Source organism: Borostomias antarcticus (assembly GCF_949987555.1).
Source record: "Borostomias antarcticus genome assembly, chromosome: 22".
Classification (NCBI taxonomy): Eukaryota; Metazoa; Chordata; class Actinopteri; order Stomiiformes; family Stomiidae; genus Borostomias; species Borostomias antarcticus.
In genome coordinates, this window is record NC_140255.1 from 19831899 (window position 1) to 19846769 (window position 14871).

At 50.6% G+C, this 14871-nt stretch overlaps 1 protein-coding gene across 5 annotated transcripts in view; it reads left to right on the forward strand.

Moving 5' to 3' along the window:
* Positions 1-91: 91 nt before the first annotated feature.
* LOC311324060 (ATP-citrate synthase-like) overlaps positions 92-14871 on the forward strand; it is a 36969-nt gene continuing 22189 nt past the window's right edge. For all 5 annotated transcript variants that reach the window (XR_014630973.1, XM_084456437.1, XM_084456438.1 and 2 more), the window contains exons 1-9: positions 92-246; positions 6629-6837; positions 7315-7437; positions 9871-9933; positions 10185-10375; positions 12241-12320; positions 12761-12891; positions 13252-13370; positions 14013-14149. Coding sequence is in view for 4 of the 5 variants with exons in the window: in XM_084456437.1 (XP_084312563.1) it covers positions 6679-6837; positions 7315-7437; positions 9871-9933; positions 10185-10375; positions 12241-12320; positions 12761-12891; positions 13252-13370; positions 14013-14149 (1003 nt within the window). In the remaining variant the exon portion in view is untranslated. The remainder of the gene's footprint in view (positions 247-6628; positions 6838-7314; positions 7438-9870; positions 9934-10184; positions 10376-12240; positions 12321-12760; positions 12892-13251; positions 13371-14012; positions 14150-14871) is intronic.

Genomic DNA, 14871 nt, shown 5'->3' on the forward strand with positions numbered 1-14871 from the left:
AATGGGATCGTCGGGGAGGCGTGTCATCGCCTCGCCAGACTGTGGGGCGACCTGAGCAGAGAGTGAGCTGAGAGGCTGAGAGGCTGGACGGGTGAGGGCAGACTGAGCAGAGCAGTGGAGGCAGAGAGGCTGGACCTGGACGGGTGAGGGCAGATTGAACCTTTTTAAAAACTAGTCTAGAGCTCGTCTTTTCCAACAAGGACTCAACCCTCTGCCCTATAGGACGTGGGATTCTCGCCTTACAAGGTATGTTCACTATTTGACTTCTTTACCTCGTCAAGTGAACATTAAACATTAACATCTCTCTTTCCCCGAACATCCTGTGTTCGTTCTGTGAGCTAACCAGCTAGCCTAGCCTAGCCTAGCCTAGCCTATCCTAGCCTAGCCTAGCCTAACCTATCCTAGCCTATCCTAACCTATCCTAGCATATCTAACCAGCTAGCCTAGCCTAGCCTATCTAACCAGCTAACCAGCTAGCCTAGCCTAGCTAGCCGGGGTGGACGCTGGAGCACTGGTGCGCATGCGCGTGCTGTCTGCTCTCTGCCAGCAAACCTGCAGCTTCCCACCCCAGAGCATGCTCGCCTTGGTCCAATACCAGAGTTATGATGGTCCTAACCCTAACCCCCTCGGGTCAGCCGGTCAGTGGGTTAGTTTATGGTTTAGTGAGCTAACCAGAGCTTAGCTATAGCTGGAGCTAACAACTCTGTCTGAATCAGCTAGTAGCTGAGTAACAAACTGACCCTGAATCAGCTAGTAGCTGAGTAACAAACTGACCCTTCAATCTGTATTCATGATTCATACAAACTACAAGTTAGAATCACTAACTTGACGTTGCTCTATAGTTAGCTAGCTAACTTCACCTATAGGACACAACTGAATGATGACACATTGCATATAACGTTAAGCATCCATGTCTTGATGGATTGGATATGGGTATTTATGAAAATTGTTCAAAGGAGTTGTTGACTAGAGGTCAGGTGTTGCCCCATACAAGTGGCTGTGCCAATCATGTGAGTGAGCTAGTGTGCAGTATGCAGTGTGCAGTATGCTATTACCTGATATTAGCAATGACGTCACCTAACGTGAACAACCAAAGTTCACGCAATAAAACAGTCACATGAATCATTCAAACAAGGCAAGTTTATTTGTATAGCACATTTCAGCAACAAGGCAATTCAAAGTGCTTTACATGAGTAAACTGATGGCACTGAGTCAAGATGTGACACAGCTAATCATTAAGCCTATGGTATGGTCATAGACGGATCATGAAATGATGGGCCCCTGGGCCCAGACACGTAAAGGCCCCCACCTGTTTAATTTCTTTATTTTTTTTTATTTGCGCAATGAGACGGCACCCAATTTGCAGATGATTTGAGAAAACTCACAATAAAAGCAGCTTTATTCAGCTCGGTTTGACTTGAGGGACCTCAACTCTGTGTAGGGGGAGACTTACTTTTTGGATTTCTCCCCAAAAGAGTTGAAGGGCCCGTATTGCATGGAGTACTCAGCCCCTCTAAAGTACTATAGATAAACACTCACTTAAAAACTACAGGTATCATGATGGTTTATTTCTTGTGACGTCTTCAAAGTGAATGTTTAGGCTATTGCTTCGGTTTTTCTGCAGGATTTCTGAGGCTCTGTTATTGAATGAATGACTAAGCCTTTTGACTATGCAAAAAGAAATGCAAAGGGCCCCCTGATCTCTTGGGCCCCTGGGCCCGGTAGGCCCGTTCAGTAATATGTCTTTGGGTATGGTATCATCTGTTAGTTAAAGATTAAATAGTTTTCTTACTTCAATGCAGTCAAACCACCCTCTCGAATACAGTCATTAAACAAGCCCTAGAACACTTGCGGGTATGTACTAGAGATAAGAGTGATGTCAACTTCTATAATAGCAGCTTGAGAATCAGATGGCCCCCTGGGACTTTTACACCCCCCACCCCTTTTGACCAGACCTACATCTTCCTCAGTGTCCTGCTCCAGAGGGCGTGAACTGAAGGCTCTAGATCAGTATTACAGATCAGTGAATGGATGTGAGACTGGTGGAGTTGGACAGGCTCAGCTGGTCTGGCAACAGCACGTACGCATCACACAGAGGGGAATGCCAGACAGCCGCTGACGTTTCTGTCCCCACAGAATATCAGCGTTTACACCTTCAGATTGAGACGTTCCCGAGGCCACCTGCTCCTGTCCTTCCAAACGGCCTCTATAGCATCACTTATCAATGGGTTACTTGGCAGGCAGTTGTCAAGGAGCTATTGATACGCTGTTAATGATATCTTATCTTTAGGCTCAAGTGTAGACAGACTCATTATCTGCACTGTGTGCATAAAGTAAATATGTATGCATTGCTGATTGTACTGTATAGTATGAAAGAATGTGGAGAACTGCTCTGTCCAGTGCATTTGAATTCAGGGTAGCCCACACACTGCTTCTCAGGCTACTATGTGTCAACACCTTTGAGTTGTTACAGGTTTAGATATTTGTGTTGGAGTAACATCGGTAATAAAATGTTCCAGAGTGCTGTGGTAAAAGCCTCATGATCTGATTGTGTTTCATTTCGTTGGTGGAAAGACAAATGTGAGAGCAGTGCATAGCTTTAAAAAAACAACAACAAAGAAACAACGTATTGGAATGGATCGACCAGGCTTTGGATCTGGGATGTGAGAATAGACTAACGAGGCCTGAACCCTGAAATATCAGGCCTCAGTCACATCTGACTTTTGTACAATAATCCCTGTTCGGTATTCAGGTTCAGGTTTAGTTCAGGACAACATGTGTTTCAAATTAGGACCCCATACAGCTGTGTTACAAGCTCCCTGGCTGCAACCAGTAACACATACAGCATGTCTTCAATTGACTCTGTCGGTGTGTGTGTGTTTGTACAGTACCGTTTGACATACAGAGGTGGTTTTGTTGACCGAAGGATGAGCATCGGAGCTGTATGTGTACATTGGAGGTAATGGTCTGACTTAGTGCCAGTAATTTTCCCTAGCGTCTAGAATATGATGGGCCAGTTTTTTTTATATAGGGACTGCTAGGCTCAAACTTGAATGACGTAATCCTGAATTCGTGCAACCCTCTCTTAAAAAGTCTCAAACCGTGCAGGACTTTTGCCATTAGAATGGCATCGGTACAGCCTAGCTGACTGGTTGTGTGTGCGGGGCCATCGGTACAGCCTAGCTGACTGGTTGTGTGTGCGGGGCCATCGGTACAGCCTAGCTGACTGGTTGTGTGTGCGGGGGCATGGGTACAGCCTAGCTGACTGGTTGTGTGTGTGGGGCCATCGGTACAGCCTAGCTGACTGGTTGTGTGTGCGGGGGCATGGGTACAGCCTAGCTGACTGGTTGTGTGTGTGGGGCCATCGGTACAGCCTAGCTGACTGGTTGTGTGTGCGGGGGCATCGGTACAGCCTAGCTGACTGGTTGTGTGTGCGGGGGCATGGGTACAGCCTAGCTGACTGGTTGTGTGTGCGGGGGCATCGGTACAGCCTAGCTGACTGGTTGTGTGTGCGGGGGCATGGGTACAGCCTAGCTGACTGGTTGTGTGTGCGGGGGCATGGGTACAGCCTAGCTGACTGGTTGTGTGTGCGGGGGCATCGGTACAGCCTAGCTGACTGGTTGTGTGTGCGGGGCCATCGGTACAGCCTAGCTGACTGGTTGTGTGTGCGGGGGTGCAGCCCCCTCCAGCAGGATGGCCCCCCTTCCTCCCGAGCCCCCGTTTGGGCCGCCTGCCCAGTCGATCCTAGGATGACCACGGAAGAACACCCTAAAATGCTGGTGGAAGTGATTTATGTTGGTAGGGCCAGTGGGGGGAAGAGTTACCCCTGGGCTGTGGGATTTAGGGGCATGAGGCAGTGCACACTAAAGATTCCATCACAGTCTCTGGTGCAGGCTTAATACATCTACCCTAACTGTTCCTCCTCATCTACCCTAACTGTTCCTCCTCATCTACCCTAACTGTTCCTCCTCATCTACCCTAACTGTTCCTCCTCATCTACCCTAACTGTTCCTCCTCATCTACCCTAACTGTTCCTCCTCATCTACCCTCACTGTTCCTCCTCATCTACCCTCACTGTTCCTCCTCATCTACCCTCACTGCTCCTCCTCATCTACCCTCACTGTTCCTCCTCATCTACCCTCACTGTTCCTCCTCATCTACCCTCACTGCTCCTCCTCATCTACCCTCACTGCTCCTCCTCATCTACCCTCACTGCTCCTCCTCATCTACCCTCACTGTTCCTCCTCATCTACCCTCACTGCTCCTCCTCATCTACCCTCACTGCTCCTCCTCATCTACCCTCACTGTTCCTCCTCATCTACCCTCACTGTTCCTCCTCATCTACCCTCACTGCTCCTCCTCATCTACCCTCACTGTTCCTCCTCATCTACCCTCACTGTTCCTCCTCATCTACCCTCACTGCTCCTCCTCATCTACCCTCACTGTTCCTCCTCATCTACCCTCACTGTTCCTCCTCATCTACCCTCACTGCTCCTCATCTACCCTCACTGCTCCTCATCTACCCTCACTGTTCCTCCTCATCTACCCTCACTGCTCCTCCTCATCTACCCTCACTGCTCCTCCTCATCTACCCTCACTGCTCCTCCTCATCTACCCTCACTGTTCCTCCTCATCTACCCTCACTGCTCCTCCTCATCTACCCTCACTGTTCCTCCTCATCTACCCTCACTGTTCCTCCTCATCTACCCTCACTGTTCCTCCTCATCTACCCTCACTGCTCCTCCTCATCTACCCTCACTGCTCCTCCTCATCTACCCTCACTGCTCCTCCTCATCTACCCTCACTGCTCCTCCTCATCTACCCTCACTGTTCCTCCTCATCTACCCTCACTGTTCCTCCTCATCTACCCTCACTGTTCCTCCTCATCTACCCTCACTGCTCCTCCTCATCTACCCTCACTGTTCCTCCTCATCTACCCTCACTGTTCCTCCTCATCTACCCTCACTGTTCCTCCTCATCTACCCTCACTGCTCCTCCTCATCTACCCTCACTGTTCCTCCTCATCTACCCTCACTGCTCCTCCTCATCTACCCTCACTGCTCCTCCTCATCTACCCTCACTGCTCCTCCTCATCTACCCTCACTGCTCCTCCTCATCTACCCTCACTGTTCCTCCTCATCTACCCTCACTGCTCCTCCTCATCTACCCTCACTGCTCCTCCTCATCTACCCTCACTGCTCCTCCTCATCTACCCTCACTGTTCCTCCTCATCTACCCTCACTGTTCCTCCTCATCTACCCTCACTGCTCCTCCTCATCTACCCTCACTGTTCCTCCTCATCTACCCTCACTGCTCCTCCTCATCTACCCTCACTGCTCCTCCTCATCTACCCTCACTGTTCCTCCTCATCTACCCTCACTGTTCCTCCTCATCTACCCTCACTGCTCCTCCTCATCTACCCTCACTGCTCCTCCTCATCTACCCTCACTGTTCCTCCTCATCTACCCTCACTGTTCCTCCTCATCTACCCTCACTGCTCCTCCTCATCTACCCTCACTGTTCCTCCTCATCTACCCTCACTGCTCCTCCTCATCTACCCTCACTGCTCCTCCTCATCTACCCTCACTGCTCCTCCTCATCTACCCTCACTGTTCCTCCTCATCTACCCTCACTGCTCCTCCTCATCTACCCTCACTGTTCCTCCTCATCTACCCTCACTGTTCCTCCTCATCTACCCTCACTGCTCCTCCTCATCTACCCTCACTGCTCCTCCTCATCTACCCTCACTGCTCCTCCTCATCTACCCTCACTGCTCCTCCTCATCTACCCTCACTGCTCCTCCTCATCTACCCTCACTGTTCCTCCTCATCTACCCTCACTGTTCCTCCTCATCTACCCTCACTGCTCCTCCTCATCTACCCTCACTGTTCCTCCTCATCTACCCTCACTGCTCCTCCTCATCTACCCTCACTGTTCCTCCTCATCTACCCTCACTGTTCCTCCTCATCTACCCTCACTGTTCCTCCTCATCTACCCTCACTGCTCCTCCTCATCTACCCTCACTGTTCCTCCTCATCTACCCTCACTGTTCCTCCTCATCTACCCTCACTGTTCCTCCTCTAGGTCGTTGCAAAGAACACCAACTTGTCTTTGTGAACCAGCTTGGGTCATATTATGAATAATTGCTAATTTGAAACACACTTTGTTCGTGTTGACCTCTTGTTTGGTTGTAGAGCAGACCCAGATGTCCTTGGAGAGCCGTGTTCCCACAAGCACTGATTAGCAGCGGTGTATTTTGGGACTCTTGTGTTCTCCTCGAGGGCCACGCTTCCGTCACACTATTGTCCCAAAGCCAGCCTCTCTGCACCCCACGGTTTAACTGACAGACTGAAAGGCCGGTTAAGACCCAAGTCAAGGGCTCCAAGTAGACTGGAGGGGATCAGCCTAGATAGATTTTTTTATTTTTTATTTTTTTTTAAACAGCATGGCAATGGCACACCGTCTCAATGTGCATTTAGGTTGACTGAGTGATTTAAAGGAAGTTGGGTTATATGTGTTCAGATTGTAGGCCTACAGAACCTCTGGCAGTAACATGTCACCCGTTGTTCTCAGGCATGTGGATTAATCCCGTTAAATGTAGGTTTACAGACCCCTCTCTTCCCGCCAGGCACCCCGCCCCCGCGCTAGCTACCGTAGCGAGCGATCCATCCCGCCACCATGTCGGCCAAAGCCATCTCGGAGCAGACGGGGAAGGAGTTCCTGTTCAAGCACATCTGCACCTCGGCCGCCGTGCAGAACCGCTTCCGCTACGCCAGCGTCAGCGCCGAGACGGACTGGGAGCGCCTCACGCAGGACCACCCCTGGCTGCTCACCGAGGTGAGGCCGCCGCCGCCGCGTCCGTCGCCTGGCCGTGCGGCACCACACCCCCACCCCCGCGCCGGCCTGTCACTGTTATCTTCTCTAGCGATGCTTTGTTTCGATAGACCTATGCCGCCAGGCATTCTGGGAGGTCATCCAACCCGCAGTATACGCGCTCTAGCTTTGTCTAGGTAAATGTCAGCCTACTAGAGCTGCCAGTTAAGACTCTCATAGGTGAGTCTTGTTTCCTGTTTGCAGAATAGGAAGCGTTGTGTGTGCGTGACGATCTTAAACTAAGTCATCGACCACCTAAGTAGCCCTCAGAAGCTTTTCGGTGTGACCTCATGGTGTAAACAGAGTATGCCTTAACCCTAGTCAAATTCCTAGTATGTGTGAACCATATATACATGGCTAATAAACAGCTGTTGAACTAAGCCAAGCTCATATTGAGTTGTCGTGACAAAGTCATGCCTCATGCCTTGTCCTCCCTAACAGCGATTGGTGGTGAAGCCAGACCAGCTGATCAAGCGCAGGGGGAAGCTGGGCCTGGTGGGCGTCGACCTGGACCTGCCCGGCGTGCGCGATTGGCTCAAGCCCCGCCTCATGAGAGAGACCACTGTAAGCTGATTGGCCGCTTCTTATCTGTCTGGTTCTTTCATCATCATACACCACACCTCCTCCTCCTCCTCACAATTTATTTACATTTTAGGCATTTAAACAATGCCATTACCATTCCTTTAAAGGACTAGTTTGGTATTTAACATCATAAGATAGATTTGAACTATTACAGCAAAGGTTGGAAATGCAGAATATAAATAGTAGCAAATAAACATAAAACAAAGGATATATTAGGTTATTTATGATCATATACAGTACAACGGTCCATGTAACAATTTTGAGGAAATATGCACTCTTTGAGATAATAGTGCTCATTGCACAGCTAGATCCATTGCTGTGACATGAGCACTGAGCACTAATTCTATATCTCAAGAGTGCAATTTGTCAAAAATGTCCACTTTCCATTGTTATTGCATCCTTTAAAAGTTGTTTACAGTGTAGGTAGGGGGCAGCTACAGGAATGGAACTGGTCCTGCTCGTCTTACGACCTCCTCATCAGCTCCAGGGCCAGATTCCCCTCATGTTCACCTCGTGTGTGTGTGTGTGTGTTGTGTGTGTGTGTGTGTGTGTGTGTGTGTTGTGTGTGTGTGTGTGTGTGTGTGTGTGCGCGCGCTTGTTAATGCCATGAATGTGTGGCATGTGGATGGGTGCCTTTCTGAGGGGCTGTTACTCCACAACACACCGTCTCACTGTCACAGTCCAACCAGCAGCTATGCAGCCCAGAGAGAGAGACCAGGCATTCAGGAGAGAGACCAGGAGAGACCAGGAGAGACCAGGCACTCAGGAGAGACCAGGCAGTCAGGAGAGACCAGGAGAGACCAGGCATTCAGGAGAGACCAGGAGAGACCAGGCACTCAGGAGAGACCAGGCAGTCAGGAGAGACCAGGCAGTCAGGAGAGACCAGGCAGTCAGGAGAGACCAGGCAGTCAGGAGAGACCAGGAGAGACCAGGAGAGACCAGGCAGTCAGGAGAGACCAGGAGAGACCAGGCAGTCAGGAGAGACCAGGCAGTCAGGAGAGACCAGGCAGTCAGGAGAGACCAGGAGAGACCAGGCAGTCAGGAGAGACCAGGCAGTCAGGAGAGACCAGGCAGTCAGGAGAGACCAGGCAGTCAGGAGAGACCAGGAGAGACCACTTATTTTCAAGTCACATGCAGTCTAACCCTGTTTAGCATTTCTGTTTAGTCTTAAAGAGGACGAGGGGCTGATAGAGGGGCTGTTAGAGGGACTGATAGAGGGGCTGTTAGAGGGACTGATAGAGGGGCTGTTAGAGGGACTGATAGAGGGGCTGTTAGAGGGACTGATAGAGGGGCTGTTAGAGGGACTGATAGAGGGGCTGTTAGAGGGACTGATAGAGGGACTGTGAGAGGGACTGTGAGAGGGACTGATAGAGGGGCTGTTAGAGGGGCTGATAGAGGGGCTGATAGAGGGACTGATAGAGGGGCTGTTAGAGGGGCTGATAGAGGGGCTGTTAGAGGGACTGTGAGAGGGACTGATAGAGGGACTGATAGAGGGACTGATAGAGGGGCTGTTAGAGGGGCTGATAGAGGGGCTGATAGAGGGACTGATAGAGGGGCTGTTAGAGGGGCTGATAGAGGGGCTGTTAGAGGGACTGTGAGAGGGACTGATAGAGGGACTGATAGAGGGACTGTGAGAGGGGCTGATAGAGGGACTGATAGAGGGACTGATAGAGGGATCCATGTTCACAGTGACCTGACCTGCAGTCACCAGCCATGCTTCTCTCTGTCCCATGTTTATAAAACATGGATATAGAATGTGTGACATGCCTTCCAATTATTGATTAGGAACAATAATCAGATTCTTAATTGAAGCAAGTGATCAAACTGAAGGATGGAGAACCTGGAGCCAGTCTAGATTTCCTAGCTCTGCTTAACGAACAGTGTTCCAGTCCACATATGAGTCTATGGCACACACACACACACACACACACACACACACACACACACACACACACACACACACACACACAAGAAGATATGCGTCGTTGAAGGTCGCAGGCCATAGTTGAGGGTGTTATGTTTAGAACGTGTGTGTGTGTGTGTGTGTGTGTGGTGTGTGTGTGTGTCAGTGTCAGTGTCAGAGTCAGAGTCAGAGGTTAGGATAGGAGGGACAGGAAGTAGGCTATTTCAGTAGTGCTGTGACCCGGCCCTGTCAGAAACAGCTTTGGTTTGACCATTTCCACCCACGCAGTCCCTCGTTCCATGGAAAGTAAGAGTTGGGAGTGGATTCATGCAAAGGCGCAGGTTTTCCACTGTGATACGTTCACTTGGTCTTCTGGGGCGGGGCGGTGGGGGGTTAGAATTGTCACCGTTTCCATAAGTCAGGATGTAACCAGCAGTTGTTTGTAGAATCATAACTCCACACCCACAAGTCTCTGTAAATGTATTTATTCATTTATTTTTTTGTGTACACAGGTGGCAAAAGCCAAAGGTGTCCTGAAGAATTTTCTCATTGAGCCATATGTTGCACATACACAGGTAATGTATATGCAAGCTTGTCTTCCTGTTAATGTACCCAGTGTGTGCGTGTGTGTGTGTGTGTGTGCGTACGTGCATGTGTGCGCAGACCAGCCCTTTAACCCGACTGATGTAATGTCGTTATGTTGGTTCAAGCAGTGCGCCAAGGGGCCTGTCAACATGTTCTGAGTGCTTTCTGTTGCGCGTGACCTTGTCTCTTGTTTATCTCACTCTCTCTCTCTCTCTCTCTCTCTCATGGCGCCTCGCTCCAGGAGGAGGAGTTCTACGTGTGTGTCTACGCCACGCGGGAGGGCGACCACGTCCTCTTCCACCACGAGGGTGGCATGGACGTGGGCGACGTGGACGCCAAGGCGCAGAGGCTGCTGGTCGCCGTGGACGACAAGCTGAGCGAGGACGCGGTCAAAGAGCAGCTCCTCGCCTTCGTCCCGGAGGAAAAGAAAGAGTAGGTCTACCTCGACAGTCGGCCGAGATGGAGAACAGTCAGATATAAAGCAGAAAGATAATCCCCCTCTAGCCCCCATTGGATACATCTACACACCTCAATCAATCAATCAATCAAAGCTTTATTTGTATAGCGCATTTCATACCCAGAGGCAACACAATGTGCTTTACAGAGAACAAGGGAGGTGGGCATACGACCCACTCTCTACATATTCCAGAGGGAAGCAAAAAAACAGTAATCACCCGGGGGCCAGATAAGTGAGCTGGAAAAATTCTTCCCTGACCCCTCTCAACAAGGCGATCGAGCAAGCGGCATGGGGTTTGCAACAACAAACAGTTGCAGGTTTGAATCAAATTGGGAGAAATGCCAGTCACCTCTGCGTTTAGCACACCGCTGCGTCCACTGGCATCACAGTGACTGGCATTTCTCCCAGTTTGAATCAAACCTGCAACTGTTTGTTGTTGCAAACCCCATGCCGGGTCAACTGGCCTCACCAGAATACATAATACGTGCATGTTTCAGGTGTGTCAGCGGGCCACTATTAAACAGCACTTGAAGGAGAATGTTAATTTTTCACAACCTATGACCTTAAGATGTTTGACTCACCGAGATAACTTTGGTGTAATTCGGAGGCCTGTAGAAGAAATGGGGCACTGAGAATGCAGCTTCTAAAAAATATATTTTCTGCCGCAAAATGGTTGTTTTCAACAATCTGTTTTTATGAATCGCTAGTTGTGCTTCCATAGAGCGTAGGCTTGTTTTTAAATTACATTTCTTCTACAGGCCTCCGAATTACACCAAAGTTATCTCAGTGAGTCAAACGTCTTATAATATGCCGTAAATAAGGTCCAGGTTGTCAAAAACTAAACATTCTCCTTTAATGAGCCGTTGTGAAGAAGAGTTCCAGCCAGGATATAGACCAGCGTCCTGCTGTAGTAGTATTGCTGGGTCATGTTGTGGCTCCTCCCACAGCCCTGTCTCATCCTGGGAGATAGTGGAGCTCTGCTAAAGATTCAGCGCTTTCGGGCCATCATGGTGTTACGGCTTTTTCCGGCCTGTCCGTCCTCTTTCTGAGGCTCGGTGTGTGTGTGTGTGTGTGTGTGCGTGTGTGTGTGTGTGTGTGTGTGTGGGGGATGAACCAGCGGATATTTACAGCAGCGTTTGGGCGGAGAATGTCACGATGTTTATGGATGTGGTGTTCTCACCTCCCTGCCGCATCCGCTTTCTATTTTGTGGTTTTAGAGGCACACTGCCCTTTCATGTTTAGCTGCACTACGTTATCTTACTCCATCTCCCTCTCCCCTACCTCTCTCTCTCCCTCTCTCTCTCTCTCTCTCCCTCCCCCTCCCCCTCTCTCTCTCTCTCTCTCTCTCTCTCTCTCCCTGATTCAATTACTGTAGATATGTGTAGGAGTTATTCATAGCCTGTGCCCCCGGTCAGGGTGGTGGTCATGAAAAGGCCAGGTCTTATTTCTTTGGGGTGAGTTCTGTCTTCGGGAGCCCACTGCCTAGCTAAACCCTGACTGAGTCAGAACTACAGGAACCTGCCTGCTCTAGCAGCCCTTCCACTCGCAGCAAAACACGTTTGGAACACAATAACTGATGGCTTGTGTCGTGTAATGTTATTGTATCTACAAACACGTTTGTCTAGGTAGGGGGAGCGATTAGCACTTTCCTTTTCCTGAGTAGTTTTGTCCCACTGCACTGCCTGATTGTTCATCTCCCACCTGTGTAAATCACATTAAACACCTAGGTTTCCACTTTGATTATCATCATAAAAACCTCTGGTTCCTAAATGGAAGTGAGGAATGCTAATGTGACATTTCTCCAGCAGTCTTGTGGTGTTTAATGTGTGTCTCCCTACAGGGTCCTGGCCAGTTTCATCGTGGGTCTTTTCAACCTGTATGAAGATCTTTACTTCACCTATCTAGAGATCAACCCGCTGGGTAATACAACCTCTCATCTGCGCCAGCATCACACCACTCCCTGCTCTTTCTGGCCAGGCATCAAACACAGTTGCAATAGCTTATCGCTCAGAGCAGGGCTGAGTTTCCCAGAGGCATCGTAGCGCTACGTTCATCGTAAGCTATGGCGTTCATCATAGCGCTACGATGCCTCTGGGAAACTCAGCCCAGCACGGTTTCTGTGTCTTTAACACGTCTGTCCAAGTTAACCACAAACTACAGACATGTTTTGCATTGAGTTTAGAAGTGAAACATATACTAATTTGACTAGCTGTAACAGCTGTGTAGAGGAGTGCAGGCCAATTTCACCCATCCATGTTCTGTGAGATCAGGGATTTCCTGGAGAGAGGGAGTATTGTATTTATTACAGCGCAATTGGCGCCGTTGTCTTAATAATTACAGCCCTCCCCTTCTCTCTCCAGTTGTCAACCAAGATGGGGTCTTTGTCCTGGACATGGCAGCCAAGATCGACGCCACAGCAGACTACATCTGCAAGGCCAAGTGGGGCGACGTGGACTTCCCTCCACCCTTCGGCCGAGAAGCCTACCCAGAGGTGAGGTTGATTGGGTGACGTGTAAGTGATTGGCAGCTGACTTGACCAATTAGGATAATCGTATCATTAAGCAGGGGTGGAGCTGTAGAACTAGAAAGCGTTTTTAGTCTGTCATCCATTTCTTTTCATTTTGTAATTTAGACACGTTTTGGTTGGTTTAGATGGTGAAAACATCAGTTGCGTTTGTGATGTAACTGAGATGGAACAGCTTCTTGTTTCTGTGTTCTCTTTGATTCGCTCTCATGTTGTCAATGATTATTGTGCAGATGTCTCCGTGGTTACAGTCATGCCGATGCACACGCATAAACTGTGGTGACACCCTCTGGGTTATCTCCATGGTTACCCCCCCCCCCCCCCTAGGAGGCCTACATCGCAGACCTGGACGCCAAGAGCGGCGCCAGCCTGAAGCTCACCCTGCTGAACCCACGAGGAAGAATCTGGACCATGGTTGCGGGGGGCGGGGCCTCAGTGGTGTACAGGTACAGGCCAGAGGGGGCGGGACTAAACACTCAACGCTACATACCGCGTTGCTATTGGCTACTGCTGTAAATGAGAGCGTTCTTAGTCAACCTACTTGTTTAAATAAAGTTGTTGAGTTAAAACAGAAAGCAGAATGAATAGCGACTCACTCAGATTCAGATTCCTTTATTGTGATGTCCTTCGTTCATGTAACACGTGAGGCAAATTCTTGGGTTCTGGCTCCTCAACCTCCAATCAACGACAACAGAACTCACACTCTCTCTCTCTCTCTCTCTCTCTCTCTCTCTCTCTCTCTCTCTCACTCTCTCACTCTCTCACTCTCTCACTCTCTCACTCTCTCTCTCTCTCTCTCTCACTCTCTCACTCTCTCACTCTCTCTCTCTCTCTCACTCTCTCACTCTCTATCTCACTCTCTCTCTCTCTCTCCCTCACTCTCACTCTCTCACTCTCTCTCTCTCACACTCTCTCTCTCTCACTCACTCTCTCTCTCTCACACTCTCACTCTCTCTCTCTCTCTCTCTCACACTCTCTCTCTCTCTCTCTCTCTCTCTCTCTCACTCTCTCTCTCTCTCTCTCTCTCTCTCTCTCTCTCTCTCTCTCTCTCTCTCTCTCTCTCTCTCTCTCTCTCTCTCTCTCGCCAGTGACACCATCTGTGACCTGGGCGGCGTGGACGAGCTAGCCAACTACGGCGAGTACTCTGGCGCGCCCAGCGAGCAGCAGACCTACGACTATGCCAAGACCATCCTCTCTCTCATGACCAGGGAGAAGCACCTCGAAGGTGGGCGGGGATCTCAGCTGGAGGGGCGTTAGAGGGCGGGATCTCAGCTGGAGGGGCGTTAGAGGAGGGGATCTCAGCTGGAGGGGCGTTAGAGGGCGGGATCTCAGCTGGAGGGGCGTTAGAGGGGATCTCAGCTGGAGGGGCGTTAGAGGGCGGGATCTCAGCTGGAGGGGCGTTAGAGGGGATCTCAGCTGGAGGGGCGTTAGAGGGGCGTTAGAGGAGGGGATCTCAGCTGGAGGGGCGTTAGAGGGCGGGATCTCAGCTGGAGGGGCGTTAGAGGGCGGGGATCTCAGCTGGAGGGGCGGTAGAGGGCTGGATCTCAGCTGGAGGGGCGTTAGAGGGCGGGATCTCAGCTGGAGGGGCGTTAGAGGGCGGGGATCTCAGCTGGAGGGGCGGTAGAGGGCTGGATCTCAGCTGGAGGGGCGTTAGAGGCGGGATCTCAGCTGGAGGGGCGTTAGAGGGCGGGGATCTCAGCTGGAGGGGCGTTAGAGGACAGGATCTCAGCTGGAGGGGCGTTAGGGGCAGGATCTCAGCTGGAGGGGCGTTAGAGGGCGGGGATCTCAGCTGGAGGGGCGTTAGAGGGCGGGGCTCTCAGCTGGAGGGGCGTTAGAGGCGGGATCTCAGCTGGAGGGGCGTTAGAGGGAGGGATCTCAGCTGGAGGGGCGTTAGAGGACAGGATCTCAGCTGGAGGGGCGTTAGGGGCAGGATCTCAGCTGGAGGGG